Genomic DNA, 21,885 nt, shown 5'->3' with positions numbered 1-21,885 from the left:
GTGCAAACTGGACCTAATTTGGATGTTCGTAACCATTCAGAAAACTATTCTTATTTGATTGGGATGCCCAAATCATTTGGAGTGAATCTCTGAATTGAATTTGATTCATTTCTGGACCACTGAAACACTTGCACAAAAACCCTTCAGTTAGGCCTTTGGACAACTTTGATTCAATCCATTTGATCAATGTGATGCCCCTAATCAGTTTGAAACATATTTATATCAAAGGTGGCCAATATGAACTATTGAGCTACACGAGCTGCATTGTGTACCGGTCTGCTTCCGGGTGCAATTCACGGTGTTGGTTATTACCTTTAAAGCCCTTCATAGCATGGGGCCAGGGTACCTGAGGGGCCATCTCACCCCCATTACCTCTACCCATCCCACCCGATCATGCAGAGAGGGCATGTTTTGGAGAATTCCTTCTGGTGGTGTCCAGGAAGTGTGCCTTCTCTGCAGTGGCTCCCACCCTCTGGAACATCCTTCCCCCAGAGATAAGACAGATTCCATCTCTTGTGGCCTTCTGAAAACAACTAAAAACCTGGTTCTGCCACCTCGCTTAGGATGAGATGGTTAGTGTCCTAAAATGGCCTCTTAGATACACATGGATGATATTCCAACCAGTATCGTAATCTGGATTTTATGCTGTATTTATCATTTATATTTATTATAGTATTTTAATGTTTTTATCCTTGTTCTAAACCACCCAGAGTCCCCCCTTTGGAGGGAGATGGGTGGTGACAAAAGTTAATAAATAAATAAATAACATCACTGCAAATGACTATGGATATTTTCAAGGTCCCATTGTCTAATGAGAAAAAGTCTTCTAAGGCTTTAACCATAACATTAGATGAAAAGTTTACAATGAATTGGAAAATCATCATGAGTTGAGTGAATGGTACCCAGACGTGCTTCTAGTTCCTAAACTTCTGTAAACCATCCTGTCTCTACATCTACATCTACACTCACACCATACACAATCATCCTTTTCTTTTCCTTTTTGAATCACTAATCACTGTCCAAGCAGGCAATTTCATCCTTGGTCTTAGTTCATAAGCACTTGACTCTCAGTTAAACACAAACCAAAGATATCTGGCGTATTATAGGAGGTTAGCAAACCTATTTTCACATTAGCAATTAGATCGTCAGTATGAATTATTCAGCTCTCTCATTTCACAGTAATAGGAATGCTGGTGGCTTTTTATACATATTTTCCCTTCCTTTCTCCTTGCCATATGCCCCAGCTCACATTACCTCACTTGGATATTCTGCTTGCTTCCTCTGGGAGGGCCCAGCTCTGAAACATTTATCAAGCTGGCTGATAATGTCTTGATTCCCCTTTCATCAACTACAGCATTTCTAGAACAACAGTCCATTCAGAAGGATGGACAGACTTAAACAATTATTCGAAATTAGAGTGAAGCAGCACACTGCTTGAAGAATGAAATTATTTGTGAGTAAAGAGGAGGGGAAAACCATCTAGGAAATTGCTTCTTTTTACATTCTTGAAGATGGGACCTTGAAAATGGCCATAGTCATTTGCAGAGAGCATTGTGAGCTACCTATAATTTCAATGTTACTGGAAAATATCCTATTGCCACACAACATGGGAGACAGTGATTATGAGTGTGTGCCCAACTTTCAGATCTGCTCCTAATTGTCTAGCTATGTAACAGCATTTCACCAAGCTTAGCTGATCTGGAAAAGCTACCTCGTTAGTATCTGAATAGTAGAATAGCACCAAGGAAGCCAGGGCTTTAGGCTATACTGGAAATCGAGAAACACTCCAGAAGAAGGCAATGGTAAACCATTTCCATATTGTTTCCAAGAAAACTGATGGTTGTATTCATGTAGACACTGGGAGTTAATTTCAACTTGAAGGCACTTCACCATAAAATTTACTCCATTCAACTCAGTTGAACAGACTTCTTTTCTTTCCAGTGTCCTGCAAGTTCTCTCCTTCTGACTTTGATTTTTCTTCCTTGGACCACCCTCCCCTGGAATTTGACTGGACATGCTATGCAGACTTATTCACAAGCATTCCAGATGTCACCTCTGCAACATTTTTGACAAATCTCCTGGGTTGTCACAACCAATAAGATTAAATTTCCATATTAGCAACTGTGATTGAGGACCCCATGAAGTGAAGGGAGGAAAAATGGTCTTAAACAGAAAGTTAATTAAAGCTCTTCTTGATTGACCATATACATTTCTTAAGTAACTCATTCCCATGGCATACAACTTATTCTGATGTTTGTCCTGGCACACTCAACTCTTGAGTCCATATAACAAAGTAGGGAAAAACACATTTTCAGTCCCATCCAGTTTAGTTTCCTCCATTTATTCCTTGCCACAGACCAGATACTACCTACCCTCTTTTTGCCAGCATTTGTACATCTTAACATTTCTCCATCCAATTTCCATTCTTTAGAAAATGTTCTACCAAGTTATACAAATTGATCTACTTGATATAGGGGGTTTTGTCATTTTTATATGACCTGTAACCATTCACTGCACTTTCCCTGTCAAACACAACTCTTTCAGTTTTTGATGCATTAATTTTCAGACCCATACTCCTCTTTCTAACATGCCCTGCAAATAAACATGACATCATTCATACACAAAAGTGCACATACACTTCTAATATCAACACAAGAACTGCTTGCACGTTCATCCCTAAGTACTAAACTGTTAAAGTACATTTTAACAAGCATCTAGGATTCTGAAAGAATGTGCGATACAGTAACATTTTTTATCGAGCATCCAGATTTCTCCAATTCAGTGAATGGTGATGTTGCTTATCATTAGAACCTTATTAGTAATTCAAGAAAAGGTGAGATGAGATTGCGTGAAATCATATTTAAGGCATCTTTTAAGCAGCTTGGTATGCTGAAAGATAATTTTACCTTATATCTCTATAGATTAAGCTTGAGACTCTCTGTTCCAGAAATTGATGTCTATCAGAAAAGGTATTTTCTCAAACTGGTACCCTGTTGTGGAATGTTCTTCCCTCTTTTACACATGACATCTTTGATCAGATGTGGACTGTTCTTCTCCAGGATCCTTCTCTCCCCATCCCACCCCCTTTCCCTTTTTCCTTCTCTCTGCAATTAAATTTGTTTCAAGTCATTTATTTTTAAGTGCCTGATATTAAAAACAACCACAACCAATTCTCTAGTTCTGCTCTGGTGAGATGCAAATTATTAGCAGTTGCCACTTGGGAAAAGCTTTTAGGAGTGTTTGAGTATCTCAATGGGTCAGATTTTTTCAAAGTATTTTGAACCCCTTTTCCTCTTTTTGGTTAAATGTAGTTTGAGCATTCTGTACAGGTAGTCCTTGCTTAACAACCATTTGTTTAATGATGGTTCAGACTTACAGTAGTGCTGAAAAACCCAACCTGCAACCAGTCCTCATGCTTATGACTGTTGCAGTGTCCCTGCAGTCACGTGGCAAGCAAAATCAATGGGGAACCATGTGATTCCCTTAATGACCATATCGTTTGCTTAATGCCCATGGTGATTCACTTAATGACCACCACAAAAATGTAATAACATTGGGTCAGATTCACTTAATGACCACTTTTCTTAGCAACTGAAATTCCAGTCCCAATTGTGATTGTTAAGCAAGGACTACCTCTACCACTGTGAATATATTTTCTGATTATCTAGTTTTCTTTCTCAGGGGCAATTTTTATACTGGACAATACATTTGACTGTACCATAAACTACCCAGAGAATGAAGCTATTTGGCCACTTCTTACAAAGACAGTAAAAAAAAGTCAATAGAGAGGTAAGCAAATATGAACTTGCACAGTCTAAAGAGTTTCAGCTTAGTCATAGATTTTCCACCATGATTCCAGGCCTTTAGCTACTAGGTTTCTTCAGCTAAGAAATACTGAAGCTGATGATATACCCTTTGGAGATGTATCAGCTTCGTATTATCATTATTCAAAGGAAATACAAAAAGACAGTTCTGCTTATAAACTTATGCTGAGCACATTTCAAATCCACTAACCCTTCAGGAAAAAAGTATTATCTAGAAATTCACCATCACCCAGAGCTTCTTGAATAGGTGGGCGGGGGACATTTAAACTTAAGAATGCCAATAAAGATCATTTTTACCATGAAACCAAGGCGCAATAGCATTAGAGTTCCTTTCCAAACCGGCACGCCGTGGAAGTTGTTCCTCTTTGAACCACTGAATTATGGCTTCCTTGGACAGAGGCCTCCGGGGCCATTCGCAAGCTTTGCTGTGTTAAATTAAAAAGAAATGGAGGTTAAGACCATGCAGGGAGGAGCTGCATAAGAAATAAATTGCACTATAGTTACAAAATAAGAGGGACTTTAAAAAAAAGCTAGACAAGCAATAAAACAACAACAAATATTTTCCACCTTTGGTAAACAAAATGAAGCTACAACTGGGTATTAAATCTAGACTTGAGGTAAGTCAGGAGTGGCAAGGTTGCCTGGAGAAAGTTTCTGGAGCATTTCTAATAAGTAAATTTCACTGTTCTTCTCATACCACTGCTTTTAAAGCACAAGGGTTGACTGACACATATTCAAGTAATTGTAAGAAGGCTGTTTGAGGATGGATTCCTTGCAACAAGCAGGTCTTGCCTGATGGGGAATATGAAGAAACCAGAACAACAGCATCTGAAAAGAAAACTCTCTCCTATACCGGTGGGTAGCAATTATGTCCTAAGTTATCTTATATGCATACAGACAACCAAGATGACTCTCTTACACAGCGGGGTATGATCAAAACAGTCAAAATGGTAATCCCAACAGTGTGATTGAAGCTCCACCTGTTTTTCATGTGCATCGTGTGAAGCTTCAGTCTCACCATCATGTATGTTAATCTGACCTTCTTCTTTTTTTTACCACACCTTGCAGACTCCACTGGGAGGCAGCTATCTTATTCATCTAAGCTGGCAATGGACACACTAAGGCATGGAACTCAGCCTCCAGGTGATGAATTCCCCAATCACCCCAAAGTTTGAGGTCTGCTATTTCAAGAGGAATGCAGGGTGCCCTAAATGCACAACCATCCTTAAGACAGGAAAGTGAAGCAGATTTTATTTGGTTAGTTACTTAGTTAAAGAATGTATATGGCCACCCAACTCAAATGCGGGCAACTTACACCAAACCAAAGGACACCAACCAACCAACCAGCCAAACCAACAAACACAACTCCAATTAAAAGCCACACAATCATTAATAGGCAACCAGGATTCACATTCATACTCCCCTCTGGATGCAAACTCTACTCAATCCAGCAGAAATGTCTGAGGAAAAACCCAGGTTCTTACAGACTTTCTGAAAGTCAACAGGATCAGGGCCAACCACATATTGGGGGAGGGGGGGAGATTGGTCCAAAGAGTAGGCACCACCACAAGGAAAGCACACCTCCTAGGCTTCATCAAATGGCACAATTTCAGAGAAGGGGCCTGAAGCGTACCCACCCCATTGAAGTGTGTGGAATGAGTGGAAGAATTGGGAAAAGGTGGTTCTACAAATAACCCAGCACTGTCCATGTAGGGTTTTATAGGTGATAACCTCACTTGGAATTGCACCCAGAAGCTTATAGGGAGCCCGTGCAGTTCTTTTCTAAGCAGCATCCAAGTTCTGAAGGGTCACCTCAATCAAAACCTCAACAAAATGCCTTTGAGAACTGGCTGTTCTCTTCTGTTCAGTAGTCCTTCAAAGGTATCAATGAGTTGATGGCTTTATTTCAGAGAATAAATAAAGCCACAGTTATGGCTTGCAGTTCACCAAAATAATGAGAATATTGCTTCCCTAAGAAAATGTGGAGAAATCCATTTTTTCAGGGTACATCCACAGCTGGAATCAGATTTAGAGGAAAGATTCTGTCCAAGCTAAACAGAAATTGACTCAGGTTTCCTTCCTTCCTTCCTTCCTTCCTTCCTTCCTTCCTTCCTTCCTTCCTTCCTTCCTTCCTTCTTCCCTCCCTCCCTCCCTCCCTCCCTCCCTTCCTTCCTTCCTTCCTTCCTGGGCTATCAGACTTTATAAGAGCAAATGTTGACAGTCATGAGTCCTGACATTAAAAAGCAAAATACAAATGAATCAAAAGAGGCCTGCTCCTAATGTAACTTAAACAGCAACAACAGAGAAGCACGTTCTCTCACCAGCTTCTTCATAACCCTGAGACTAATCAATAAAACCATATGGTGCATGCACGCTCAGGAGGAGCGACTGATAACTCTTCCCCTTCCTCCATCTGCTATATGTCTTCCACTGTTGGAAATGCACAGAACTGAGTACATAGGAGAAATATCAATAAAAAAATATTTATAGAAAATATTAGCTTGCCCCCCCACCAAAAAAAAAACCCTCTCACAAGTAGAGCTGAGACTTAATTGGTGAAGAAATCCTTAACCAAAATCATCATCAACATCATTTATTTATTTATTTATTTAATTTTTATCCCGCCTGTATTATTTTTACAAACAACTCAAGGCGGTGAACATACCTAATACTCCTTCCTCCTCCTCTTTTCCCCACAACAACAACCCTGTAAGGTGGGTTGGGCTGAGAGAAAGTGACTAGCCCAAGGTCACCCAGCCAGCTTTCGTGCCTAAGGCGGGATTAGAACTCTCCTACCACGCCTGATTGGCTCTTGGGCTGAGAGAGAGGGACTGGCCCAAGGTCACCCAACTGGCTTTCATGCCTAAGGCAGGACTAGAACTCACCATCTCCTGGTTTCTAGCCCAGCACCTTAACCACTAGACCAAACTGGCTCATCATCATCATCTAATTAAAGCTCTAAATCCTGCTTCACTATCAGGAATACTAAGCCTTTTAACCAACACAAGTTTTATGAAAGGCCTGATTTTGAGGACACATCGACTGCAACTGACCTACTGATTCAGATCATTCCTCCGTCTGATCCACGTATTGCTTAGAACAAAGGGAGCTTCAATTATTCATCTCGTGCCTCCAAGCCTTTTCTCTTAATGTGAGTTTTTAAGAAATAGACTCCAGTGAGGTGAGCCTGGCTCCTGATAATTTCATCACCATTTCATAAAATGCCCTCTCTGCTAAAGATATCAGATTTGCAGATTACACTTTATGACCCATACAGTTTTTCATAATGTGTTCTGGGCAATTATATGGACACTGTTTGACATTGCATTATTCCTGGCTTTGTTTTGTTGCATTTTTCCAGTCAATTTTCTGAATTAACTGAAGTCCTGAAATTCCCTGTTGACATTCCACCCAAATAATAACAGTCTGGTCTGATCATCCTTGAAATTATCTGATAATGTCCCATCTGATTACTAATTGGGGAAGACCCAAGTTAGTTTTTAAGCCCAGACAATGTTCAGCTTGTGCATATTTAATATTACTGCTCTAAAAGCATTTTAAACATGTTTTCAAGTGCTCATCAGGACTCACACTACATTTAAAATCAATTCTGACATTTCTTTCATCCCTGATTCAGCGGGAGGGATGGGTCTGCAAGTGAAAGGTTGGAAGGAGAGGATGACTTGTGATATCTTAATCTCTGTTGCTTTCCTAAGAATCATTTGTCGAGATGGGAGGTGAAGAAATGTGATAACTAAATAAATAAACAACCTCTTGCATGAAGTAGCAAGTTATTCATGCTAAAAGGAGTTGTGCATTATATTTCCTTTTGTATATCAAAAATGCAACCATATTGAAGTTTAGAGGTGGCTCTTCCTTCCATTCATACATCTGTTTGAGACAGCTGTAATACTAATACTGATTTCTCTCCCCACCCACCTCATTTTTCCTCCCCAACTTCAGTCTTTTCCACTGGCTCCTTTTATTTCCTTCCTTCCTTCCTTCCTTCCTTCCTTCCTTTCTTTTTCTCCGCACATGGAGGTATCAGGGGTCTTAATACGCGGTCCCCAAAATCTGAGCTCTTTAACAGGAAAGGCATTTTATGAAAAGCTGACAGAACTACAGAAAATACTGCCGGCAAAAGGGAGAAGCAAGTTAAATAAGAATATAAAAGATAGGATAAATATGGCAGGCTAGAGAAGCCTTCTCAGTGCTAATTCTGCCCACTGCAACTTAGGAAAACTGATGGGTCGAATACTTTGATTCCGCGCTAGTTGTTATGGGAAGTAATCCATGGAGAAATGCTGATGGGAAAACCCTTATGCTGGTACAGGGAGAAGTTTGGCACGTACTAATAGCATTTCTGGGAATGTCCCCAGGCACTTGGGATATTTCCGTTGAGAAAAGAAGTTGCCTGGAGGGAGGTAAGAGATGTTTAAAATTAAGAATGGTGTGGAGAGACTGAGTTACAGGGAAATAACAACACTCTCTAAATAACACATCCAAGAGAATAACTCCTGAAAGAGACAGAGAACAAGACTACAGAAAACCAAAAGGTGGGAACGCATTGCTGGAGTATATTGTGATGGCCAGGAGCAAAAGCTCTTTTAAAAGGATTAGGCAAGTACCTGGGATAGCTAGGAGCACCATCCAATCCATGGGTGAGGGCAAGATACAGAGAGTTAATCTGTTGAGGTTACCCTCTCCTTACAAACTTCTGTGCAAGTTTATTTTCTGGAAAAACTTTTAAAAACTGAGAAATCAAGTAAGTTAGCAACCTTTCAGAACAAACCCTCCTTCAAGTGCAGCTCAGCTCAAGCCCACATCCAGGTGGGTTTCCTGACCACACTATGGAAGGGGTTTGACATTGCCTTCTTCTTTATTCTTAAGTGCTAGGCTCTGAATACACATGTCCCATCTGTCTTTTTGCCTTCACATCCAAATAGGTATCCTCTGAAAATTCACAGAACAACTTAAATTGTCCTTCCCCATCTGAAATGCATATCTGAATTTAGTTATCCTTCTGTTTTTGCCCATTCGTCGTGTTCCAGTGCTTGGCGTGCTTATGCATACTCTTGAAAGTAACGTGCCTATTTTTAAATAAGATCCAAACTATTGATGAAAGGGGACAGAATCGACTTTTGAATCTACGCATCCAGAAGGGAAGCTGACTGGAAATGGATGGATGGTCCATGTCTTTCTTCCTCAGCTTCCTAATTACCCTATTCTTAATAAAGCAACTTGGTTTCTTGCAATGACCATCACAGAATCTGAGGCTATCTCTTCTTCCTTTAAATCTCAAATCAAAATTGACCTGTTCTGTGTCCCATCCATTCTTAAACAGAAGTAAACATGCATTTTTTTCACTGCCTTCTTTCATCCTTCGCTGTCCACTCTATTGGTTATCCAGCAACATGCTCTGTCTATAAAACTACTTTAAGCTGTTTGGAATCCAGTTGTGTCATTGGTTGTGTTATGGCATACAGTATCTCTCCACATATGAGAGGCAGTCTGGTGTAGTGGTTAAGGCATCAGGCTAGAAACCAGGAGACGATGAGTTCTAGTCCCACCTTAGGGACAAAGCTAGCTGGGTGACCTTGGTCCAGTCCCTCTCTCAGCCCTAGGAAGAAGGCAATGACAAACCACTTCTGAAAAACCTTGCCAAAAAACTGCAGGGACTTGTCCAGGCAGTCTCCAAGAATCGGACACGAGGGAAGAGTTTTTAAAAAAAATCTATCCACATAGAGCTATCCAACAATATGCAAGCAAAGTTTGGTATGCTATTAGGTATGTCTGTCCATTGAAATTTAACAATTGGAGTGCATGCAACCTCAGATCACTTCCAGAGGATCCCCAACTCCTTGAAGTAGTTTTAGTTGGGGATCCTTCATAGCTGTGAGGATCACAATCAAGGGGTATGGTGGCATATTGCCTGTCCCATACTCCCAATTTTTTAACCTCTCACTCTACTCACCCATCCCTGATTCTTGGCCATCCAGCCCCCATTTGAAAGCTGTCAATGAGGAGGAGCTTCCCAATTGTCCTACTGCTTAAGAGCTTCAGCCAAAATCACCTTTTATTTGGAAACCATTCAAGAAAACCTTGTTGAATATAATATGGAGATCAACTCTACATTCTACATTTCTTTATGGGAATACAAACAAACCTGATGGGTGTCGCCACAGTCAAGGAGGGAATGGTACAAGAGTCAGTCAGCTTGGTTTCTTGCTCAATATTCAGACCGGCAGCCTGGAACAGGTTACTTAGACTAGCCACTTTCCCTCTAGGGATGGCCCGCAAGGATTGCCGTTGATACTCATCACGAGCTTGGCGAGCCTTATGGCTTCTTTCTTCATCTGCAGCTTTGGAACGACGTACTGCAGTAGGCCAGCAAGAAGGAGGGAAGGAAGGACAGAACCATAAATGTTTTGCTTTTCCTTTGCATTTTCTACTGTAATGGTCTGTGAGAATGAACTTGCAGGACAGGAGGACCAGTAGCCTCAGCCTAAGCAACAATCAGACAAATGGTATCTCAGACTTCCAGATGGAAAAATGGAGATCTAACATGCCTTTGCGTCGTGGAGATGATGCTAAGGTGGAGAATGGTGACCAGGTGGCAAGCCTGGACCTGCAGAGCTTTTCCAGACAAGGAGAAACTGTGAGATCACCCACCTGTATTCCAGAAGGCAGCTCCTCACAAGTAAATCTGCAGGACCCAGAGGGACCCTGCAGGCACCTTGCAGGTAGAGACCAGGAACTAAGGAAGAAAGATCAAGCTCACAGCCTCAAGCGGAGCCTGCTTAAAGGACACTGAGTTTGCCCACTCCACTTTCTAGAGCACGATAGAGTGGGAAAATGTTTGAAGTTATCGACCAGCAGAACAGACAAGAGATATCTCAGCCCGCAGAAGGAAGCAGGGCTTGGGAAGCATCTCAGAAGGGTTCTCTGGAAATTAAAGGTGAGGAAGGGGAGAACTGCTTTCAGGTTTGAAGATTCCATTATTGTAAGTTTACAATAAAGGTCATGTTAGTACTCATTGGTTTGGTTTCCTGCCTGGATTATCTTGAAGGGCTGAAATCTACATATGCAGAATCCCACTTGGTAGCAGTGCTCAATGGCTTTGCCTGGGCTTGGTAACTAAGCAGGATTGGGCCTGATTACTATTTGGATGGGAAACCCCAGGGTTGTAACCTAGACAGGGAAGTCAGAAGCATCCTGGATGCCGGGGACAAACCACTGATATATGTTCGCCAATAAAATTGCATCAATTCGACTCCAGCTGAGCCTGAAAGAAACTTCACTTTTATTTTTATATATGCTGAGCTACCATATTAAGATTTGTCAAGGAAATAATGTTTCCCCAAAGTAAGGCCCAGCTCAAGAAGCCACTGAGACAGGCACCAGATGAGATGGAGTTCAAAATAGGGCTAAAGCATCAGTCTCAATGCACAATGGCCAACGATCTTGACATGGTTCAAAACTAGATAATTCTGAGCTCTGTTACAAAGACAAGAACTGATGGTTAATGATTGTGAGTGTAAAGGAAAGGAATCGATGACAGCACCAGCTGCAAAATAAAATGAAAATGCTTTGGGTTGTTTTTTTGTTTTTTCTTAATGAAATGAGTTGCATCCTTTCTTTTATGAATTAAGACCTCTTTTCTTTCAGGCTGGATCACCTTTATTCCCCAGATCTTTCTACAGGCAGTCTGTATGGACCCCACACTATAATATCTGAAGAGGAATCATGAGTTCAAATGTCTTCCTTGGCAGAAGAGTTACCACCACTCATCCTAAACTTCTTCTCTAGGTTTCTGGAAAATGGAAATTGGATGAAATTCTGTCTACTTCATTTTTGCTTCTTAATGTCCAGAATGAAGAACTACATTAAAAGAGAGAGAGACAGCACGCATAAACATTTTATTACTCTAATTCAATTTAACAGCAAATCTTATGAGTTGCTTTGATGTGATATTCAACTGCATTTAAAAAAAAAAACAAAGACATAAATGAATTCCTGCTCCTGGGGCTGGATTTGAGAAAAATCACAACATTTGGGACCGATTAGACGATGTTCCCATGTTATGGCTTCGGTTTACTGTTTTGAAGAGCTGTGAGTCACACAGATATATATTAGAAAGAGGTCCTATGAATATGCATTTCTTTTTTAAAAAAATAATTTCCTCCATCTGCTTGCTTGTTAATAGTCTCTGGTCTGTAGCTAATTGGGAATGAGTTGCAACAAATAATCAAGATTCAAACTGTATTTGACTGCAAATATTGTATCGTATGTTTCTCTTCAGCCATAAAACAAAACCTGACTCTTGAAAAATGTGAAATATGAGGTTGTCAATGAAAACTTAAGCAGCACATGGCTAATATTGATTATGCGCATGGAGTTCATGTCTATACTGATGAGAGTTCACACTGATAGCCCCATCTTTCATCCAAGAGCAAAAAGCAGCTTACTTGGGGGCCTTCTCTCATTCTCCTTTGCACAACAACTCTGGAAGGTGGGTTGGGTTGAGAAAAAATGACAGGACCAAAAGTCCCCACTGAGATATGAATCTGGTCAGCAGATTATGATCCCTCTCTTGGCCTCTCCTTCTTTTCTCTCTCTCTCTCTCTTATACATACACTTTAATGTAAACATTTCCAGTGAGGACAAAGGAGATTCCAGCTGAAGAAGACAAGTTTTAGTCTCTCCTGACTTTCCAAATGCAGTGCTTCCCTGTTCTCCATAGAAATGTTGGAGAGGCAACAGTGATGCTATTCACCGACATGGAAAATAAACACATACATAAAATAGGAGGATGGAGTAACCAGGGTTATAAAAGGTCAAGCCCAGTCCTGTCTAGCAATTTGATGGTTCTGTTCTCAGATGTTTCAGCTTGTTTTCAAAGAATGGCACTCCTGTATCCAAGATCATCTATCAAGGCAGTTTGGGAACCAAGGAGCCTTTCCAAAGCAGTTCTATGAGTAGACTGGGCAACTGGAGTCTTAATAAGATGGCAAATGTCCTAAGCACTTGTTTAAATGAGGAGTGGAAATAATTGTACCATAATTTGTGGAGGGCCTCATGAAGAATTCCTCTAGTCTATTGAAGCTCAGACTCTTCACTTTAGAGAGTGGGGCTAAGGAGCTTCACCTGCTGGGGGAGGAAAAACCTATCAAGAGGTTATCTCAATCCTCACTTTCCCATGAACCTTCTGTGTAGATGGACCACCTTCTGTTCTGTCTATGTTCATCATCTGTTAGCCTGGGTCAGAATTTAGTCATGCTTAATGGAAATATATTGAAATCCAGGGGACTTAGATTAGCCAGGTTTTGTTTTTCTTTACTGATTTCAGTGAGTCTAGAGTAAACATGAGTGAATCTGGATCCAATCCATTATTCCTTATACATGTTTTGATATTCATGTATCAGTAGAAAAAAGAAAAAAAAATAAGGGAAGAGAAAAGGTAGGAAGCTCAGGATGGAAAAGGAAAATTAGCTTCTAATGGACCATTATTCCTGGATCTTAACTCTGAGATTTGAACTCAGAAGGGATCTTGTAACAATCCCCCATATATTTGTGGTATAAATATAGGATAATTAAAGTTCACCTTGATATAACCAAGGATCAGTTTAAGCACTTCTTCTCCAAACAGGACATTCAACAGGGATGTGAGAACCAGTGAGTTAACATGGTTAAAGTGTTAGACTAGGGCACTTTCACTGCTGAGTGAAAGTGTTTTCCACCTATCCTTGATTCACCAGAAAACAAGTCCCAGCATGAAAGGCAGATTCCTATCCAGCCCTATTGCCCCTGTTTCAATGCAGGACAGTCATTGGACAGTCACCTCCAGGATAATGGACAAGAAAGAAGGCCTAGGATGGTGCCAGAACAAATAGTACAGCTAAAGATGATGTAATCCTCTCTCACTTCTGGACTGGGGACGGGTTTAAGGCAACATTATAGAGGCATGGCAAGCAAAAAAAAAAAAAAAAAGTGCCAGGACATGTTGGTGCCACCATTATCTGAAAGTGGGAGAAAACTCTGGGACAGGAGAGAGTCAAGTTCAGATCCTTCAACAGCCAGATTAGCATGACCATATTGCATAAACCATACCAAGAAAAGTAGTAAAATAACGAAATTATTTGAACTATGAAGCACCAGTGCTTCCTCGGACTTTAGTCTATCTGGCCCAAATGTAATCTGCAAACACAAGAATAAAGTTTTGCCACATTCAGAGAAGTAGGTGGGTTCTTAACGGAGAATGGCCTTTTTAAGTCAAACAAGTCTGAGCACTAAGGATAATTTGCTAATGAGAGGAGATGGGCGGGGACAAATTAGATAAACAAATAAATAAATCCATATCGAGTTGAAATTAAAGGAGGACATGAGCTGTTGATTCAATGGCACCATTGCTGCAAGGACAGAATCTGTCCGCAAATGAAATTTTCTTGAATTTCCCTTCAGTGGCCAATTTTGTATCATCATCATCATCTCCTAACTTTAGTCTGGCCTGAGAGCGTGACTGGCCCAAAGTCACCCAACTGACGATCGTGACCATGGAAAGACTAGGACACAAGTCTCCCAGCCCAGCACCTTAACTACTACACCAAACTGCCTCTCTTTAGGAATTTGTTACATTTAAGAAGTGAACTGTCTTTAATTTTACAAAAGAAAAAAAAGCCAATTTGCAAATAATATCTTTTGAGCAGGGAAGCCTGTTCATTTTTGGCCTTCCATGTCTGGTACACACCGCCTAAACACAAGCTTGGCCTTTTGCAATCTCAGCCGCAATATCACCTCATTGATAAGTGAGATGGAGTTAAAAGTACCAGCTACATTAAGGAAACCCATCCTTAGCTACGGAGGCTCACTAGAAAACTTGGAGCTTATTATTCTCTCTCAGTAGTACCTGCCCCACAGGATTGTTGGAGAAGGAGCAGATACTATGCTTGTGGCTTTGAGCAACTGGAAGAAAAGTTGGATATAAATATAACCAACACAGTATAAGGCTGCTGCAGAAGATAGAATTTTTTAATAGAGAATATAAGGACGTTGAGAGCTTAATTCCTGTTTGTTTGGGTAATTGTTTAGAAGAAACACATTGGCTGCAGTTGAACAGCACAAGAGGTATTTATAAAGTTATAAATAGTCCAGGGGAAGAGGAAATATTTTCTCCCTCCCCAAACACTCAAGTTTTACTTGCTTTAAAAAAAAAAAAAAACGGGGGGGGGTAGACTAATTCATGGAAGGCAGCTTTTTCTGTGGTTATTAGTCATGACAGCTAAACTGAATTTCCACATACAAAAGCAGAATTCAATTCCCCTGCTGTTGGGATCCTGAGTGAAGCAAGAAGGAAAGGCCACCAAAGTCATCCTGCCTCCGTGGGCAACTGACTGGGCCACTATCCAAGTGCTGGACTAGATAGATCTTATTCTGATCTGGTGATGCAGTTCTTGGGTGGAAATTCAGAGGAGAGCTGGTTTCTGCATTTGAAAAACATTGATTTTTTTTTAAGAGGATTAAAGGGTTTATCTCAATTACCTACAAGAAAGCAGTGTTATTAGTTGCTTGGCTCAGCAAAAAGAACCACAGCAGTGAATTAAGCGGAACACCGAAATTAGTAACGCTTCGCCTATTGACTTGGCACTATGCAGCAGGGAGACAAGATGTATCCTCATTCATTTAGAAATTCTATCCACTAACTAAATTAGTTGCATCATCAATATCACTGCAACATTCACTGTCCACAGCAGCTGCATTTGGTCCAGTGCTATCCCTTCTGATCCCTGGCAGCCTGAGCAGAGCAGCTGACTTGAAAGCTACATGACCTGATGGGACCGGCTCTGCTCCTAATGAATAAATTAAGTGTCTACTGACACACAAAATAGCAAATGGAGGCCCAAGCTGGCATCTCTGCATCTTCTTGGCTGCCAATGCTGGCTGAGAAAAGCCAGGTTAGCATATCTGTACAATCGATGGATTGTACAGGATTGGCCCATGCTCTCTTGGGTTGTGTGAAAGGTATAAACCTGGGTCAGTCACAGCACAGTTGCTAACTGCAGTAGATGTGGGCAAGGATCATGCCAAAGGCATGATACCCTTCAACTCTTCTGGATACCCTTCATCAACCTGCTGCTCTCCAGATTTGATGACCTTGTTGACTAGGGATGATGGCAGTTGGAGTCCAACATCTCTGGCAGGCACCCGACTGGGGAAGCCCACCCTGAATGATTCAAGAAGTGTATTTTCATAAGAATTGGATTTAAGAGTATCGGTGGGGTTTCTAAAAGCTTTTTAAAACTGTAGCAATGTTCTCTCACATATACAAGGTTCTCCTTTTCCATGGGCTGACTTTTCTTGCAGAGAAACTTCCAAATTAAAAAACGAAGTATCCTCCCTCTCAAACATTAGAGTTGTCAGTGCAGCCTACCAAATCAGAAAATAAATATAATTTATGCACATACTGTATGTATACATCTAACTCCTATATGAATAGTCTCAGCGGCAGCACTTGGCTGCCTTTATATGGTCTCATAACCTAACGAACTGGTTAGTAACTGAATGGGACCCCACAAGAAAATCCCAGGGCTGGGAAAATCCCAGACAGGGAATCAAAATCACATCCTGAGAGAAGGCAATAGCAAAACTACTTCAGTGTCGTTTCCAAGAAAATGACATGGCTATGTCCACGTAATCACCAGGAGCTGAGCTCATCTTGAAGGTATCTTTACTTGGCCTGTAGAAATGAGACCTGATACAGATGCTTCATAGGTGCAGAACAAGGGCCAGGGTTATGAGCAGGTTCTCAGTCTCTACCCTACGTGGGTGATTGTGCAGAATGGAATACCTGTATGGACCTGGGTGATGTGGTGCAATGCAAATTGGCCTGTTGGTGTTCTGCATGTATGAGTTGAGTGTGTATTGCACAAGTTACAGGAATGTAGACACAGCTGCCGCTAAAGTCTCAAAAGAAGTACCTGTCTTCCTGAGTGTGAGTTTGGGGCAATAAGGACTAACTGACAATATCCACCTTCTGTACGCAATTGAAACACCAAAACTGCACATTCCATAACTCAGGTTTTCTTTTAAGGATGTATTGAATATTAGAGCTTTTCTGATGCTAGGAGCTGTTAATCAGTAGCACAATCTGCCCAGAACAATGGGACCTCAATGACAACCACTCACAAATATTTTACTGCATTCCTTCATTGAGCAGAAGGTTGGACTGATGCCCTACAAGATCCCCTCCAGCCCGTGCTTTCTATGATTACATGAATGTATTTTTTGTCTTTACAAAGCCAGAAAGGGAAAGCCTGTATTGAACTGATCGTTTTATAAACTACCTGAGATCACACTGATATATTAGAATTATATAAATATATATATGAATAAATTGATTAATTCTTGGAAAGTCTCAAGGCTTATTAGGACTGATCAAAAAGTTTCTAAATAACTAGCAAGTTGTAACAGCGTGCTTCAGGCTGGATGCTTTGTTTAAAATAGCCAAAAATGAGGAGCAAATATTTAGCGACATGGGAGAAAAAGTGAAGTGTTGGTCCTGGATGAAGTTGGAATACGGAAGATGCAATTGCAGAAATAGAATTGAAAAATCAGGATGTGTGCATGTAAAAGGAGGCCTGGGACAAACATCTGCATTGGGACGCAAAACCTGGTCCAAAAGGATCATGCCTTCTCTTTCAATTGAAAAATAAGCCAAGTCTTTTTCTAAGTTTGCACACAATTTCCACTCTCCCCTCTATCATGAAAGTTAATTATTCAGGATTTTCTTTATTAGGAATGTGAGAGGTCAGGTGCAGTCAGGGCTAATGGGAATATCATTTACCCCATGCAAATTTAATTCAGTGCAAAATGACAGGGTTTCATATCAAACACAGGTCACAGCCTTTAGATAATTAGCCTATAAGAATAACTTCACAGAGCACATAAACCATACCAAAAATTAGAGATCGGTATATCTGTGTGATTCAGAATGCTGTTTTCTCTGCATTTTCCCTATCTTTGTTCTGATTCCTGCATCTGTTTACATGTTTTTAAACATAAATAATAAAACAAATCTGCTCAAAACTGCAGGGAGTTTTATGAACATTTATCCACATATATATATATAGAGAGAGAGAGAGAGAGAGATGGCAGTTCACATTATTTTCACCAGTTTAAGTATCTGTTCATGCGCTCTCCACTAATATAAACTGACATAATGAACAAATGAATGAAAAATGCATCTGGTCTTCAGTCTTCCTTAACACTGATAATTTTCAATTTTTTCATCTATATTTATATCATCTATATCTATCATCTATATCTATATCTATTGAATGACAACAGCGTTTGGTTATACAGCCCAAATGGTAACTCCTTTGCACAAAGGTGGTATCAACAATTGCAAAGCAAACTTGGGGGGTGGGGGGTGGGGGAATCCTAAAATATATCCAATGACATTTGACCCTGTTCAGTCACCATGGCAGCCTGGCTCTTGGAAAGGGGCAGATCCCTTCCCAAAAAAAAATCAAAAGGCAGTTCAAAAATATAGTCAGTAGATACATTTAGTTTAAACAGCTCTTTAAAATATATGTTTAAAACCACAAATCCCTTAAAACTCTAGAATTCTAGGTATGTCAGAGAAAATTAGAGATAATTTTCAAGACTTTGTACAAAAAATGATCTAAATTGGTCTTTTCCAGCTGGCATTCTCCAGAGATGTCAGACTAAATTTCCTGTCATCCAGAAGGCATCAGCCTGAATTCAGATGTACTGTTTCTCTAGATCATCAACTTGGAGAGCTTTGCTAATGGGCAAAACATGAAACAGAACAGAGAGGAAGATAACCATGAAATTAGAACACACAACTCAACTGCCCTCTTCGTATTAAGAGTGCAGCCTCTCCTCTTATATATCTCTGATGATCTGTTATTTCTCTCAAGTCTTGGGAGGAATGCTCCTTCCTACTTTGTTATATTGTGTCTCCATGAGAAATAGAATTGTCAGTAGATGAAATTGTAGCCTCTTCCTCAAGGTCATTGGGAATGCAGCCTTCAAGGAAGGAGCAGATGCAGCTGGATAGAATGCATCCACATCTACAGTTGGAAGGTATAGAACGTATACCTTCCAGATCTGATAGCTTCTAGCTGGGGTGGATGAAAATGGTCAGCAGAGCCACACTGACTGGAGTTACGAAATTTGGCATAATTGGGGAACACATTGGGAAGGGTGACAAAAAGTATTCTTGCTTTCAGCTTCGCAATGCTGAAGTCTGACATAAGGGGCATCAATGTAAAATATGATACCTTCATGTTATATCTACTTATGCTTACCAGGCAGTTACTCTTTCTTGCTTAGTTTTCATAAGTGATTGCAAGATGCATCCCTATGACACTGCCTTCTTCATATCCCCAGCCCATGAGTAAGATAGATCTAAGTCATTCTTAGCTGTAGCAGGGCTAAAATAGTCTTTCCCCTTCTTTCCGACACAGTGCAAGCTGTTAGGCTCTGCCACCCATTACCTTGGAGGAAAGTAAAGGAACCAGCATTTGGAACAGAAGCAGGATAGAAGGGACAGAACAGGTACAGAAAAAGTCATGCTATATTGTTTGAACCCACTCAAGGATGGGCACAAAACAAGTTGAAGAGCACTTCAATTCACCAAAGTGGAGAAAGGCCCTGAGACAACCAAGCTTTCATTCAAGGAAGGCTCAAATCATACATCATGCATTGTTTGTTCAGGATGCATCAAGATCGTGGCATAATTTAAAACCCTCTATACCTTCAGGTTTACTCACACTGTTCTTTCCATTCATGGTCTTCCTTTTCACTGCATTTGCTGCATTGGTGGGCCTCTTTGAGACTCATGTACAGTTCCTGAGCTCTGAGTTCCTCCTGCTTTCGAATCTGCTCCTCTCCTCTTTGCATTTCTTCTTCTTCTCTTCTCTAAACAAAATGAATAGAACATGAACTGAGGAGCCTAATGATGAAGGTGAAAGAAGAAAGTGCAAAAGCTGGGTTGCAGTTAAACCTCAAAAAAACCAAGATTATGGCAACCAGCTTGGTTGATAACTGGCAAATAGAGGGAGAAGATATAGAGGCAGTTAAAGACTTTGTATTTCTAGGTGCAAAGATTACTGCAGATGCTGACTGCAGCCAGGAAATCAGAAGACATTTCATCCTTGGGAAAAGAGCAATGACAAATCTCGATAAAATAGTTAAGAGCAGAGACATCACACTGACAACAAAGGTCCGCATAGTTAAAGCAATGGTGTTCCCCGTAGTAACATATGGCTGCGAGAGCTGGACCATAAGGAAGGCTGAGAGAAGGAAGAAAGATGCTTTTGAACTGTGGTGTTGGAGGAAAATTCTGAGAGTGCCTTGGACTGCAAGAAGATCAAACCAGTCCATCCTCCAGGAAATAAAGCCAGACTGCTCACTTGAGGGAATGATATTAAAGGCAAAACTGAAGTACTTTGGCCACATAATGAGAAGACAGGACACCCTGGAGAAGATGCTGATGCTAGGGAGAGTGGAAAGCAAAAGGAAGAGGGGCCGACCAAGGGCAAGATGGATGGATGATATTCTAGAGGTGACAGACTCATCCTTGTGGGAGCTGGGGGTGGTGACAGCCAACAGGAAGCTCTGGCGTGGGCTGGTCCATGAAGTCACGAAGAGTCGGAAGCAACTGAACAAATAAACAACAACAGCACATGAAGAAAGTTCCTCTTTCTGCAATGCTATTCTCAAAACATTTTATTATCAGGATTCCTGAAAGGTGTGCTGTGGCCACTAGCCAACCTGCACTATTACAGGCAACACTTTGGGAAATTGGGAAAGGCCAATATGAACGATGAATTGAACTGAACTAACATGAGCCGATATCTCCTTTTACAAACAGGCATGTGGTGTGACCATATGAAGGGCTTCTAAGTTTTCTAACTTTCTTCGGCCATGAAATTGCTAGAAGAGCAGAGATATAAGTTACAGTAACCTCTAATTCGGACTATTGGAATTTGTATCTGATTCGAAGTGTTGGTTTTATCATTTAATGCTTAAATCAAACCATAATCCCTTGGACACATGAACACTTTGATGGTAAATAGAGTGGTCAGCAGAGTGAGAGGGAATCTTTCGCAGTGTTTCCAAAGAGTCCTTGATCAACTGGGGCTGCTAGTTATTTTCAGAATCTGTAATTCCTTTCCTGAGGCTAATAAGAATGGGGGGGGAGCAGTCTACAGAGAATCTTTAGGAGAATAAAGAACACCACATGGTTTTCCCTTTGCTCCTGGAAAACCTGCTCAAGATAACTTAGGAAATGGCTAAGAATCAGACTTGCTTCTCTTAAAGATGGTCAATCAGGTCTTGCTTGATTGTCTCAGACATTTGAGATTGCAGAATCAGGAGTGAGTTCCTCGATACTCAAGAAAATTTCTCTTCAAGATGGGAAGCAAAGCATATCACAAACCATAGCTGCCTACAGAAGCCTCTTGTTGATGTTGAAAGTCTGTTGGTGTAACCATTTTATTCTTTCCAACCCAACAGAATGTTGGAAAGAAATTAAGCAAAAGAGCTTGGGATTCTCTCTATCCATCTAGTCTCCAAAAACTGAACAGAATGGGAACAACTTTGGTATGAGAGGAAAAGCTAGAAAGATAGGTTCAAAGTTGGGCTGGATCTTTTGTAATCATAGAGTAAGAGGTAACTTTGTAATCATCCTTATATTTTCTGCAAAGGAAATTGGAAGTTCTTCTTTCTATTTCTTTTTATTCGTTCTTTCTGCACTTTTGTTTTTTGTTTTTTTCTTTCTCTCTAGATATGTAAAACTAAAGCAGTGAGTCCCTTATCTGATCCTTTTCTAGTTTTATCTCAGCTACCGTTGGTAAGTATAATAACAAGTATATACCTTAATCCTTTTCACATTTTTTCATGAAGTTCTCCACTAATCAGTTACCCTGAAGCAGATTAGTTGACATGGTGCAGATTCAGAAGACTTCCCAGGAGACTTAAGGAATCACTTTGATCCATGAATTGAATTGTCTGTTTATGATAGCTAGCTTCACTG

The 21,885-nt window shown here is 40.6% G+C and overlaps 1 protein-coding gene across 2 annotated transcripts in view; it reads right to left on the bottom strand.

Moving 5' to 3' along the window:
* Positions 1–21,885, bottom strand: part of SH2D4B (SH2 domain containing 4B) — an 81,114-nt gene that overhangs the window by 21,932 nt on the left and 37,297 nt on the right. The window contains exons 4-7 of one of the 2 annotated variants that reach the window (XM_063306263.1): positions 19,619–19,766; positions 9,991–10,201; positions 9,683–9,684; positions 4,122–4,244 (exon numbers count right to left, since the gene is read on the bottom strand). In XM_063306263.1, coding sequence (XP_063162333.1) covers positions 4,122–4,244; positions 9,683–9,684; positions 9,991–10,201; positions 19,619–19,766 — 484 coding nt within the window. Of the gene's footprint in view, positions 1–4,121; positions 4,250–9,682; positions 9,685–9,990; positions 10,202–19,618; positions 19,767–21,885 lie in introns of both variants that reach the window. The other variant, XM_063306262.1, reaches the window with a different exon arrangement.

This window comes from Candoia aspera, chromosome 6 (assembly GCF_035149785.1).
Source record: "Candoia aspera isolate rCanAsp1 chromosome 6, rCanAsp1.hap2, whole genome shotgun sequence".
NCBI classification, from domain to species: Eukaryota; Metazoa; Chordata; class Lepidosauria; order Squamata; family Boidae; genus Candoia; species Candoia aspera.
Note: the sequence above shows the minus strand (reverse complement) of the source record. Positions and strands in the feature narration are given on the sequence as shown.